The following is a 12,887-nucleotide window of genomic DNA, read 5'->3' as shown; positions in this document are numbered from 1 at the left end:
TGAATTGTTATTGGCGGGAACAGGAGTTTAATCAATCCAGAGGATGTGGGAGCACATTAATAAATAGTTAAGAAAATTGTAATAATCACGCAGTGATTCTCATGCACGCAACAAAAAAACCCTAAGCACAAAAAAGGAGCGGAGAATGGACCGACACGCGCACACACACACCGATTTTTTTTTTTTTGTAATGTGGTAAGAAACGTGACCGCACTATTCAGCGCGGTTTTAATAAATATTTTTTTTTTATTTTAAGCACTAAATGTAATTTATTAAATTTATTTAGGACCGCGGGGCAGGTGCGGCAAAACTGTGTATGTGGCGGGCTGATGCGGGATTAAAAGAAGGATTTTTTTTGCGGAACGGTAACGGGACAAAAAAGAAATGATGTCTGAATTAATTTCCTCCAATCGAATATAATTTAACATGGTTTAAGAATATAAAATAATTTATAAACAAACGAAATATTTAATATTGAGCTAATAGCCCAAGTGCAAAAATACAAAATCTGTAATACTCTGCACTGCACAATTCAAACGAAATAGCCGTAACGCAGCTGCGCTCCTGCCCTGCGATGCAGCCGAAGCCTGGTGTGAGGCAGCAGAAATTCTGGGGTGAAAACTACATAACTACACAACATAAGGAGACATAATGCACTCCAAATATTCAGGAGGGAAGTGAAATAAATGATACTGTACAGATATAATCTGTATCTAGTAGATATTTAATGAGAAATAAGAAGAGTGTGAATAAAAAAAAAACAGACGCCTATCACAGACTTCTTGAGCCTTGAGCCCGAACGGCCCGAGGAAAGGGGTGAGAAATATATTTTTTTTCGGGGCCGGGGGTCAGTGGAAAATTTTGCTGTGGATTAATTCGTCTTTTTTTTTTAAACGAATATTAGAATATTCGCTAACAATTACTGCCGAATATCCTGAGCTCAAAACCGCTATTCGGGCCAGCCCTAAAATAGATCTATGGATGGAGAAGGGGGAGGCGGACAAGCTCCTCCTTCAAAAAGTCTGCTCGGAAAAAGACAGGTTAGCTGTACAATGACGAATTATACAGGCAGCATATGTTCACTTGTTATGCTGTATGTATGGTTTATGTAGAGGTTGTGTGTAGGCTGTATGGTTTGAAGAATAAAGATTTGTTACCAATAAATTTGTGGTGTTTTTTTTTTTTTTGGGGGGGGGGGGGGGGGGGTTTGGGGTCTCGCGGTTAACCGCAATATCGCGGTGATGCGTCAGTTTTTTACCGCGGTTATAAAAAATCAATACCGCCCCAGATCTTTCTATCATCAATTTGTTTGGTGTGTGTAAACATTCTTTATTCTTATATATATATATATATATATATATATATATATATATATATATATATATATATATATATATATATATATATATATATATAAATAATAGTTTAAATAAAATAGACTTATCTATAGTTATTTGTTATATACAGCTCTGGAAAAAATAAGAGACCACTTGATAATGATGAGTTTCTTTGATTTTACCAAATTGAAAACCTCTGGAATATAATCAAGAAAAAGATGGATGATCACAAACCATCAAACCAAACTGAACTGCTTGAATTTTACACCAGGAGTAGCATCAAGTTATCCAAAAGCAGTGTGCAAGGCTGGTGGAGGAGAACATGCCAAGATGCATGAAAACTGTGATTAAAAACCAGGGTTATTCCACCAAATATTGATTTCTGAACTCTTAACACTTTATGAATATGAACTTCTTTTCTTTGCATTATTTGAGGTCTGAAAGCTCTGTATCTTTTTTTGTTATTTAAGCTATTTCTCATGTTTTGAAAATAATTTAGAATTTTTTATTAGGAATTTGGTAGAAATGTTGTCTGTAGTTTATAGAATAAAACAACAATGTTCATTTTACTCAAACATATACCTATAAATAGCAACATCAGAAAAAAACTGATTCAGAAACTAAAGTGGTCTCTTAATTTTTTTTCAGAGCTTTAAATACATTTTGTTTGGACTTTCATGATTATATGCCTCTCCTCCTCTTGTAGCATTACCAGCGAGGAGGAAGGTAGGAGCGTATTTCAGCCAACAGTCAGTCTCCTCATAAACAACTCATAAACGGTTTCAATGCACACAGATTCACCATCTCAAAATCTTCTCAACAGAGCTTCAATATCATCCAGTATACTCTTTTTACTGTCCCACGACTATGGGAGCATGTTAGTCTGGAGCCCTGCTACTTGGTCATTGTTATACATGCACATTCAATATCGACCAGTTCATTTTTAACAGCCAACAGACATCTACACACTATTGTATGGCGTGATTTTGTAGTTATGAAGCCACACTCTATTCTCTTATTTTAATCATCCTTTCCTAGTAAATGAATAATGCAGAGGAAGAAAGTGAAGATTAAAGAGGCAACACTAATACACCATCTCCCACCCTTCTCATTATGCTAAACAATGGTAAATTTTGGTGATTTTAGATTTTCATTCTAGGGTTTGGTAGAGCTAAGCTGCCTACACTTAACTGTGGCCCATCTTGTTAAATAGTTAAATAGTGTAGGAGCTCCCATACTCATTCCCAGTACTTTGTGTTACTACTGGTTTAGTGATGTAATCTGGCATTGTTAATTGATTGTGTTAACGAGTATGTTTGTGGAAAGCCCGGGGGAGTTGAGTACGCAATGCCTTGATGCTCTAGAGAGAGACGTTTTGGCACTTGCTATAGAAATCAGTAGTGCTCAGTGAGAACCAATTACCACAGATACGGAAGTAACAGCTGCTGAAGTCAACATCTGTCATGGCAGCCGTGTCAAAGGTCGGCACAAGCCGAGATTGTTATCATAAAGCATTGATTAATAATATCTTTCTTTAGCCATTTTAGTGTAAGAAAAAAATCTGTATAATAAATAGAAATGTGGAAGTTGTTTTTTTTTTTTTTTTTTCCCCCAACTGTGCCATAACAGAACACGTCTACAGCAATACAGTCATACGTTTTTCATATATGAAAAGACTGTGATTAAAAAGGTCTAACCTTAATGCAATATCTATTAGTCATAGCAGGGTTTTTCATTGGTCTGAAACCAAATTTGGAAATTAATTGTTTAATGGGTTTATTGTTAATAAATGTACTTCTGAAGTATTTGAATAAAACCTTCAAATAATGAATGATAAGGTTTCCATGTTTTTGGACGTATAAATAGACTTGAAAATTAATAATGTTTTGGATAATAACTGCAGAAAATATAATTATGATAGTAGTCAGTGATCATAACATTTACATGCACTTGAATTCTTACATAATGGGAGAAGTCCAGGTTTACATCATTCGGGCAATCAGCCTGTAATATCACAGAACCCTGCAATGTACACTTTCTGCATTGAAATTTTGTAATTTAAACATTTTATTGTATTTTTCGTCCTTTAATTCTCCCAAAAATCAGCAGTGCACCTTATAATCCAGTGCACCTTAAGTATGGAGCAGTAAGTACAGCGTTATACAGGAGTTTCAGTGAAGTTTCTTTTCAGCACGAGGCCGGAACAGTATTAGCATTACTCGCTAATCACAGCGCTAGTTCTTTCGCTGATCAGAGGTGAGTATGTTGGACTGTAGTCTGCATGTTTACCTTGTTAAAACAAGCTACGTGGGACAAACCGCTAGCTGGTAGTGCCCTGGGTTACCAAAACCCTCAAGGTTCCACAGTGAAGTGTTGCTAGGTGGCATTTACTAGCGGTAAGCGCTGCTGCTAACCTCGCTAAAATACTGGAAATCTAAGCTTACTGTAAATCTGTGTAGATTAACATCCAGTGACTTTGACAGAAACTTTGTTTGTAAGAATAACAGTTTTGTTTACTTGGGCGCCCCTGTTGAATTAAAAGGGGAAACATGGCGAAACCCTTGTTCCTTACTATTTTTGATTAAAATGCACCTTAATATGTACAAAAATATACCAGAAAATAGGCGTTTATTGGTAGTGTGTCTTATAACACGGTGTACCTTATAGTTTATAAAATATGCATTTTCTTTGTTGCTGAATAGTATTCTTTTTACATGACCATTTTAATTATCAGATAACTGCAGAAATCTGATTATCTTGAGATTAAGGTAAACTTATCCAGTGAGTGCATTCCAGTTCAGTAATCAGATTTTATTGCACACATGTATATGCTTATTGTGAATTCATAACCAGATAGGCCAGATGCTTTCTCACAAATAGCAAAAACAAAAACAAAACAACCCGTGAGAGATATAGATCTGTATTTGCCTGTAAAGTTAGGTCCAAGTTTGCAAGAACCAAAGTTTGTGTAAACAAATCAATCCGATTACTGACAGTCTTGTTTTTCTACAGTTGCTGGCTTAATAAGTGACTCTGTGTGCACTCACTGACCAAATGTATCATATTTTCCAATTAGAAATGAGAAAACATTGACAGTGGAAATTGTTTAAACTGATCAGAGCAGTGAAACTGTGCTCCATAGCTGCAACATTATCTTGATCATCACAAGTATGTCAGAATCCAAAAATACTGTAAGATTGGAATGAATAAAGCCCTATCAGACACTTGTAATTAAGTAAATTTTCTAAAATATGTCTTCTCTTGGAACGTTCACAAAACATTCTCTGATTCTCTGTCAAGAAATGTCAAAATGCACCTTTTCAGTAATTGGCTTAAATTATCGTGGCGTCAGTTTCAGTATACTGATCAAACCATTGGTAAGATGTAGGTGGTACTTACAAACAAGCAAATACCACTAGTAATCAGTCTTGGCCAAATGCTACTGTCCAATTTATAGAAACTTAATGGCCAGAAACAATAGAAAGGACACAGGAAATAACAAACAGTGATAAACAATGGTGAAGAAACCCGATCCTCCTTAAGCTCCTGCCACTCAAACCCCAGGCCTGGGTTCTGTGCTTAATTAGCATTATTAACCTTCAGGAAAATCAGGCTGGTTTTATTTTGCTATGGTGACAACTTGGGCTGTATCCCTCCGTTCTCCTGCATGAAGCATTTTAATTGGCTCCAGCTCCGCGCTCGCCACACTCCTGACGGCATGGCGGAGGCGGATGCTCTCTGAGGTGAGCGACATGTAAATGGCCTTTTTATGAAAAGGGGGGATTTCTTTCTCTTCATTTCCCTTCACTACGGTGGGACACTGAGCTTCCCTGTGCGGTGCAGAGTCGTCGTGTGACAACCGACAAATCATTAAAATTTTTGATGGCTGCCATGTATAGGCCTATCTCCAGCAGCTTAAGAGCGCGCTGCTGTCTTTTGTATCTGCGCTCTGTCACCAGTTGGAGCTAATTTATTCTCTTTTCCTAACCCTCTCAAACTTATGTTCATATCTGTTTGCTTCTATTCATTTATATCCTGAAGAGATTCCTAAGTATATTCAGTGTGACAGTCTTTATTGTGGTGGCATCGTAGCGCAGCATTGTACTGTACTCTTACAACAGGCTAAAAATTCTGATATTAATTATGAGTTCTCATATAACTTTGCCGCTTTTCACTTGCTATCTCAGGATGTTAGCTCAGTGAAAGGAAAAGTAAAGTATTTCTCATAATGAGAAATGTGCTACCTCGTTGAATAATTATGTAGTGTTAAAGCTGCATTTTACCATTTCTTTTCATGAGAATAATGAAAACTTGAAAAAGGTTTTAAGTCATTAAGGCTTCGTACTCTTGTTTTATGATTTTTGTCCTTCTGCCTACAAACTAAATGCTTTATTTTTTCTTTCTATACTATATGACTTATAGTAGGTGTACAAAATCAAGAGGAAATCCAATAAAGACATTCTATTATATTGTGGTGCATTGCTGTGATAATTACATTTAACAACAGGAGCAACAAGGTCTGGATGTTTGACGACCACCTACCTCCCCACCTCATCCCCAACTTATCCCCAGCTTATCCTAAACGTATTGAATGGAGAACCCAAAATGATCCCAGAGAACATAGTTCTACTGCTCCACATCTCAATGCTGAAGGATTCTTTCTTTTCTTTTTCTTTTTTTTTTTTAAATAGCCTTTACCAGTATGCTGTGGTCAGTACCTATCAAAAGTGTCGAAGGAGGGAACACTCAATGTACAAAAACTAATGATTACTAATCTGTAACTATTGATACAATCTGATGATTGTATTTCTGATTAGTCAATTGGTCAGTGATTACTTTTGCTATGCCTTTGCCATACCTCTCTGCTTTATGTTCCTAGATTTTTCTGTTGCTTTAGAGAATTTGGGATTCATGTGACCTTTAAATGGCCAGAAGATATTTGAATATGAAATGTTTTGATATATTTAGTATGTGAATATGTAAGCTTTGAGCGTAAGCTGAGTGAGCAGCTCTTAACCCTCTTTTATTCAGTTTTTGTCCTCAGTTTGTATCTATTCTGTTGCAGTCACAAATTAACAATGAATTCACTTGAAATGTGAATGACAGGGTCATGGGCACCCAAAGCTCACTGATGCTCAAGGTGGCTCTGATTTATGATCACTCTAGATATAGGATCTGCTGTAACATCATTAGATTTGTACCAGATACATTGGAAAACCTACAGACATCCTGTGCAGTCAACACAATATTACAGATGGGGTTTTAATGCCATGGCTGATCAGTGTAGTCTTGTAAAAAAAAGTAGTATTTTGTATTAGATTTTTTACTTAGACAATCAGCAGCTCATTTCCTTTTACTAGGGGTGCCCAAACTTTTTTATGCGACTGTACCTTAAATCTAATTGTTGCAAACTAAACTGTGGTGTTTGAGCCTCCTATAGAGATGCACTCTTGAAGTTCTCCTGGAATTAAATGAGCTGTTTAACAGTGTTCATATGACTTGGTCAGGTCTGGATGTTTGACGATCACCTACCTCCCCACCTTATCCCCACCTTATCCCCACCTTATCCCCACCTTATCCCCAACTTATCCCCACCTTATCCTAAACGTTTTGGATGGAGAACCCATGATAATCCCAGAGAACATGGTTCTACTGCTCCATAGCTCAGTGCTGAAGGATTCTTTCTTTCTTTTTTTTAAACCTGTTTTGAAGGGCCCTTGTTGCTAACTAAACTGTAGTGTTTGAGCATCCTATAGAGATGCACTCTTGAAGTGCTGCTTAACAGTGTTCATATGCGAACGTATGACTTCCATGTTGGCCTTGGTCGTGGTCGTGCAGCAGATTCCCACGGATGTTTTTGACTTGTTGCAGAAACTCTGATGGACTGCTTGACTGTTCCTGAGCTTAGACTGCCAACTGAAGGTTCCAGTGGTTGAGAGCAGTGACACTGACAGCAGAACACCTCCACCTCTCAGTTTGAAAATGAAGGCTGTGTACAAACTTGATATACAAGAGTTGGGCTTTCCATTACCTAGCACAGACAAGAGGCTTTCGGTTCCTACTCTCGAGAAGAAGATGGAGACAAGCTCCTGTCGATCCGCTGGGAACTAAAAGTTTACTCAGCCCTCGCGTAAGCCTGACTCTGCCAAAATCCTGTTGTGTGTTGGTTTGTGTGGACGTGGAAAGAAGTGGGGTTTCTCTGTAGGCCTCTAGTGGCATTCTGATCTGCATCCTGGTTAGAAGGTTATGACTTTTAGGAGCCCAGGAACTCCATATTACTAAGTCTCCCAGGCTTCAGTGAACTAGAACCTTATGAGGACTCTAACTTATTCATCTTTGCTTGTGGATTTCTAAATTGGTGGTACAGTTGAGAAAGAGGAAGCATGATTGTTAAGCCTTATCAGCTTATCATAAGAGCTATTTTCACATGAATTCAGGGGCTGACTCTCCAGTCGTATTCCTGGAGTTTCCCTGTCCAAGATTTTCCGACTAGATTTTGCATTCTCACTTCAGGAAATGCTCTGTGTGGTTTTGGCAAAGGGCAATGCATGTGTAGTTTATGCAGGAGGAAATGATAGGCGTAGGGTCTTGATTTTGTGCCTTTCACATAACCCCTCCCCTCATCCACCATTAGCAATACCACCAACAAGGGTAAAGATGAGCACATGCCTCTTTCTACACACTTGCATTCATCCACCATTGCCTCTTCTCCAACTGGCGCAAATGTAGGATCACTGAGTTGTCAGAACTCCCTGATGAAAGCGCAGCACCCCCAGCTACAATACGTCAGCTAACAGACACCTGTGTTGAACCCATCACAGTAGAGATGGGATTGAGTGATGTGGGGAAAGGAGACTGGCCATCCACCCACCCAGAGAGAGAGCGCTAGTTTGATTGTGCTCTCTCAGACCCCGGCTGCTGATGCCAAACACCATCATCCTGGATTCGAAGCCTAGTCCTTACTTTAAGATAGAAGAAAAATAAACGGTTAACCGGCAATGTTGGACACCTGCACACTGATGATGGAACTAAGAGGCCAGTATGTTCTGATCCTGGTTTCTCCACCTCCACAGTTTCCTTAGCCACAGCGTGCAGAGCTCCAGTTAGCACTCGTAGATCATTTCACCACATAGAAAAGGTGCGCTCACTGTGTTCAGTGAGTAGATCCTTTAGAGTCACCCTCAAATCACCAGCTGATACATTCAGCTGTTGAGCCAAGGGTGCTGTCACACGTTACAGTTGTGTCCATAGCTGAAAAACATTTGAAAAAAGTGCAGAAGACAGTGATAAAAATAATACCCCCAAAGGAAAGCCCCTGTAGGTTCTTGTTTAAAAAAAGATAGAGAGAACAACTTTGAATTTGTGTGGCCTGAACATAAACCTGTGAGAGTTCAGGATGCTGATGTGTGCAGATTTCTGTCTACACTTTGTATGTTGTGTGCCCAGGTGATTGGTTTAAGCTGAAAGTAGTTTTTAGTTTTATGTACTTCCTACCAGGAATTGTTGGAGCTTTGCCTGCTTTTGGGAGGTAAGTAATAGGTTTTGAGAAATGTGCAAAAAATTTCATTGCACAGCTCAGAAAACTAGCCACTTATATGGCCTTTAGCCAATCTGTTGACTGTGACTTGATCATGGTAATTGTCCATTGGAATTCTGCCAGTGAAATCACCCATCCTTTCAGTTTCTCGCGATAGCCTTGGCACCGTTGTTCTTCTTGTGGATTTGCTGTAACGTGCTCAGTTTCTTAGGGCAGTGAAAGAAGGAAGGCTTGGTGATTAGAGTGCTGCGTCATTGAAAATAATAACAGGTTTGCGGGACTGATACCCTAAGCTGCCCTTATTGGACTCTTGAACAAGGCCTTGGGAATGAGCAACAAAGGACTTGATACAGTTAATAAACTGTGCTTCTACTTTGTAGAAAGGAAAAACTTCAGGACCTTCTTAACTAAGGCCTTCTACCTCCTAGCACTGGTACTAGCTACTAACTGTAAAATGGCTTCTTTCTTCCTGTAGGTGCTTCCTTGGAAGTTTTAGGGTGTTTACACACCAGCTCTATTTGGTCCAGTTAGAACTGGTTAATTTGTACCATTAGTGGGATTCGATTGAGCAGGTGTGAAAACAGTAATCGCATTACAATAACCAGGTTTGTATCAAAAGGAGTATATTTGATACAAGGAGTATATTTGATATCTGTGTCGGAAGGAAACCGGATCACACTCTCACCACAAATTTAACTGCTCCAGAGTTTGTTTGGGGCCAGACCAAGAACATCTGCTCTAGCTGGTCTCGTTCCGGTCCCAAAAGAACTCTGGAGCGGTTTGCTTGTGGTGAGAACGTGATCCGGTCTTGATCCGACCCAGCTATCAAATATACTCCTTTTATTTGAGCTAAACTGCTGATAAGGCGCAGTTTAATCTGATACATTAGCCAGATGATGCTGATTACCACAGCTATGAACAAACTGTGCATCTGCTGCTCCATGCTGTTTACACATGCGGTGTGTGCTATGTTCACTGCTCGTGGCTGTGTGACTCATTTACTGTGTGTACATCTGCTCTGCACGTCCTGTTGAAAACACTGTGTTTAAAAGTACACAGCGTTTCAGCATTCAGTCTTAAAGCACACGCTGAAACTCAGAATCTTCTCGTCATATATGTTCTTTCTTGCTCCAACGTAAGACAGCTCTGACCAATCAGAAGAGACAATGTGCTCACATGGTTTATTGGTGCACATTTTGGTGTGTTTAGGTTTATGTCTGTGTAAAACTAAACTCAAACAGAGAAAGAAAACTGATTTGGGCCAAAGAAAATAACTACAGGTGTGAAAATGCCCTTAATTTGGTCATTGGTGGTGCATGGTCTAAAAGGTTTGAGAACATCTGCTCTAAACAATCCTCTCTGCTTTAGAAGGTTCTGTAGCATGACTGTTCCTGTTCTCTGACTTGGCTAGCTGGGAAATTCAGAAGAAAGAGAAGAATTCAAAATCACTATACTGGTCTAAATGATAAATAATTAAAGAATGTTGTTATTATTACATTATTAAATCAAGGTGCTAGCATTTAGAACACCAGCATTTCATATAAACACAGATAACTCAAATTCTATTTGAGTAACTCTGATACTGATCATTCAAATACGAGGTGTAGATTGTCCATAGGAATATTTTGCATAATGGTTTATGCAGTTGGGTTTTAAGATTAAAATTGAATGCATGCTGCTCTGTGGCTTGGTGGCTCCTTGACAGGTCTCATTATCACAGTAGGTGTCGTGTTCTCGCCGGATAGAGTTCTGTGACAAGGTGACGCCAGACAGCGTTTCCTTGGCAGTGTGTGATTGCCAGAGTGCCGCTTGCTCCTATAATTCTATTACCAGATTCGCAGGCTTTACCTCTATGAGAGTGAGAGGGCTGGAATGATGGGAAGTGCTACATGTTCATGTGATTTATTGCTGTGTTTTCTTTCTCTGACAGGGGTGTAAGGGACTGAGCTCCTGTCAGTATGGATGCACAACCACAAGGCCAGCAGCCATCAATTACAGTGCGTCAACCACAGGTTGGTGTGTGTATACACACAAACACACACACACAGATGATGACAGTGAGAGTACATTTACATGCCGTTTCTAATCCAATTATTGCAGAACAGCACAGCAAAGTTAGCCAGTTACATGATTAACACATTTAAATGGGATTGGATAATCAGATAATGGGAAAATTCAAGAGTATCGTATTTTTCAGATTATAAGGCGCTCTCAAAATACTTTAATTTTCCAAAAAATCATCAGTGCACCTTATAATCCTGTGTATGTTATGCATGTAATTTTACAAGTCAGTTGTAGTCAGGTTGTAAGGAGCAGTAAAGCTTTATGCAAGAGTTTCAGTAAAGTTTCTCAAGCACTAAGGCTGGAGCAGTATAAGCATTAGCCGCTAAATGCGCTAAGCACAAGCTTATCCGCAATTCAGAGATGAGTATATCGGACTGTAACGTTCTCGTTTACCATGTTAAAACAAGCTTAGTGGAATGAATTACTAGCTAATATCGCTTTGGCCTACTGGAGCACTCAGGGTTCCTCAGTGTAGCGCTGTCTTTTACTGTCGGCATTTATTATCCCTAATGCTAATGCTGCTGCACCCAGCCTTAGTGAAAACTGGAAACCTATGCTTACTGCAAATAAACAGAAGTGCTTTACTCACCCAAATAAACAAACAGATAAAGCGAAATCTGTGTAGATGAAATTCCAGTGCTCGTTTGACTTTAAAATATTTTTTAAATTAAGAATTACAGTTTTGTTTATTAAGCTTATCTTTAGTTAACTTAGTTACCCCCCACCACCAGCCAGCAGTGAAACTTAACTAAATGATAAGGAAAACATGGCAACACCCCTGTTCCTTACTAGTGTTGCATATCATGCCTTATGTATGAAAATAGACCAGAAAATAGACGTTTATTGATTGTGCACCTTATAATCTGGTGTTACTTATAGTGCAAAAAATAGTCATCAGATTTTTGCTTTGCAACTAGCTGAGAATGTACAGATGGCTTTATATCACTATAGGCCAGTTTTTAGCCAAACTACGTGATCGGAAAAAACCCTTTAATTTAGCATATGCGATTCAGGAGTGAAGGGTTAAGCAGTTAAGGAGCTGGAGCATAGCTGCAAATACTCAATCAAGGAATTATGCTCTCCTGACTCTCCCATCAGCAGCAAGTATTTCTCGCACTGCAGCCAGTCAGTGCTACAGCCCATGCCATAGGCTCAGCTCAGTCTGAAGCTTTTCTACAGTTTTTGGAGTTCATATGTGTAGAAATAACGTGCCTTGTGGTGAAAAGGAAATATATTGATTTTTACCCCACTTACTGGATAATGTCACTTTGCATCTTTCTATATAAGATCAGATTTTTTTTTTTCTCCACAATTTGGCAAGGCCAATTTATCCGCTTGTCACACCCGCTCGGAGGAAAGCGCAGCGACACGATTCCGATACATCAGCTCACAGATGCCTTGTACTGATTGACGTCACCCTTTGGAGTGATGATGGGAAAGATTGCCATCTACCCACCCAGAGAGAGAGCAAGACCATTTTTGCTCTCTCGGGGCTCCGGCAGCTGATGGCAAGCTGCTTGACCAGGATTCGAACGTGTGATCCTATGACCATAGTGGCAGCACTTAACCTGCTCTCCAACTGTCTCTTTATCAGATTTCTCAATAATTGTTCAATCTAATAAATCTGAAAATACTTAAATACTTGAATAGAAGTCTAATAAACTATTATTAAGTTTAAATAAACACACTCAGTGATTGTGTACAGCATTCTTTTAAAATACTTATCTCTCTTCATGTGTTGTTTATTTAGAGTTCAGACTGATTTAAATGAGTGCATTGTAGAATAGTGAAGGACCTGTGATTTTATATTGGCAGTAAGTCACAGCAATTAAGCGAATGAATCGCTGCTCCCCTAAAGTGCCGCAGAGACTGGAAATGACTAATAAGATTGGCATAAGGTTAGTCAGTGCTAAACACAGTCTGCTTGCAGTTGTGTGCAGCATTTTACC

The 12,887-nt window shown here is 39.0% G+C and overlaps 1 protein-coding gene across 3 annotated transcripts in view; it reads left to right on the top strand.

The window, feature by feature from the left end:
* nek7 (NIMA-related kinase 7) overlaps positions 1-12,887 on the top strand; it is a 104,758-nt gene that overhangs the window by 18,262 nt on the left and 73,609 nt on the right. For all 3 annotated transcript variants that reach the window (XM_022669760.2, XM_022669759.2, XM_022669758.2), the window contains exon 2: positions 10,805-10,886. In XM_022669760.2, coding sequence (XP_022525481.2) covers positions 10,833-10,886 — 54 coding nt within the window. In that variant the 5' untranslated portion in view covers positions 10,805-10,832. The remainder of the gene's footprint in view (positions 1-10,804; positions 10,887-12,887) is intronic.

Source organism: Astyanax mexicanus, chromosome 16, assembly GCF_023375975.1.
Source record: "Astyanax mexicanus isolate ESR-SI-001 chromosome 16, AstMex3_surface, whole genome shotgun sequence".
Classification (NCBI taxonomy): Eukaryota; Metazoa; Chordata; class Actinopteri; order Characiformes; family Acestrorhamphidae; genus Astyanax; species Astyanax mexicanus.
This window is presented reverse-complemented; position numbering and strand designations above follow the sequence as displayed.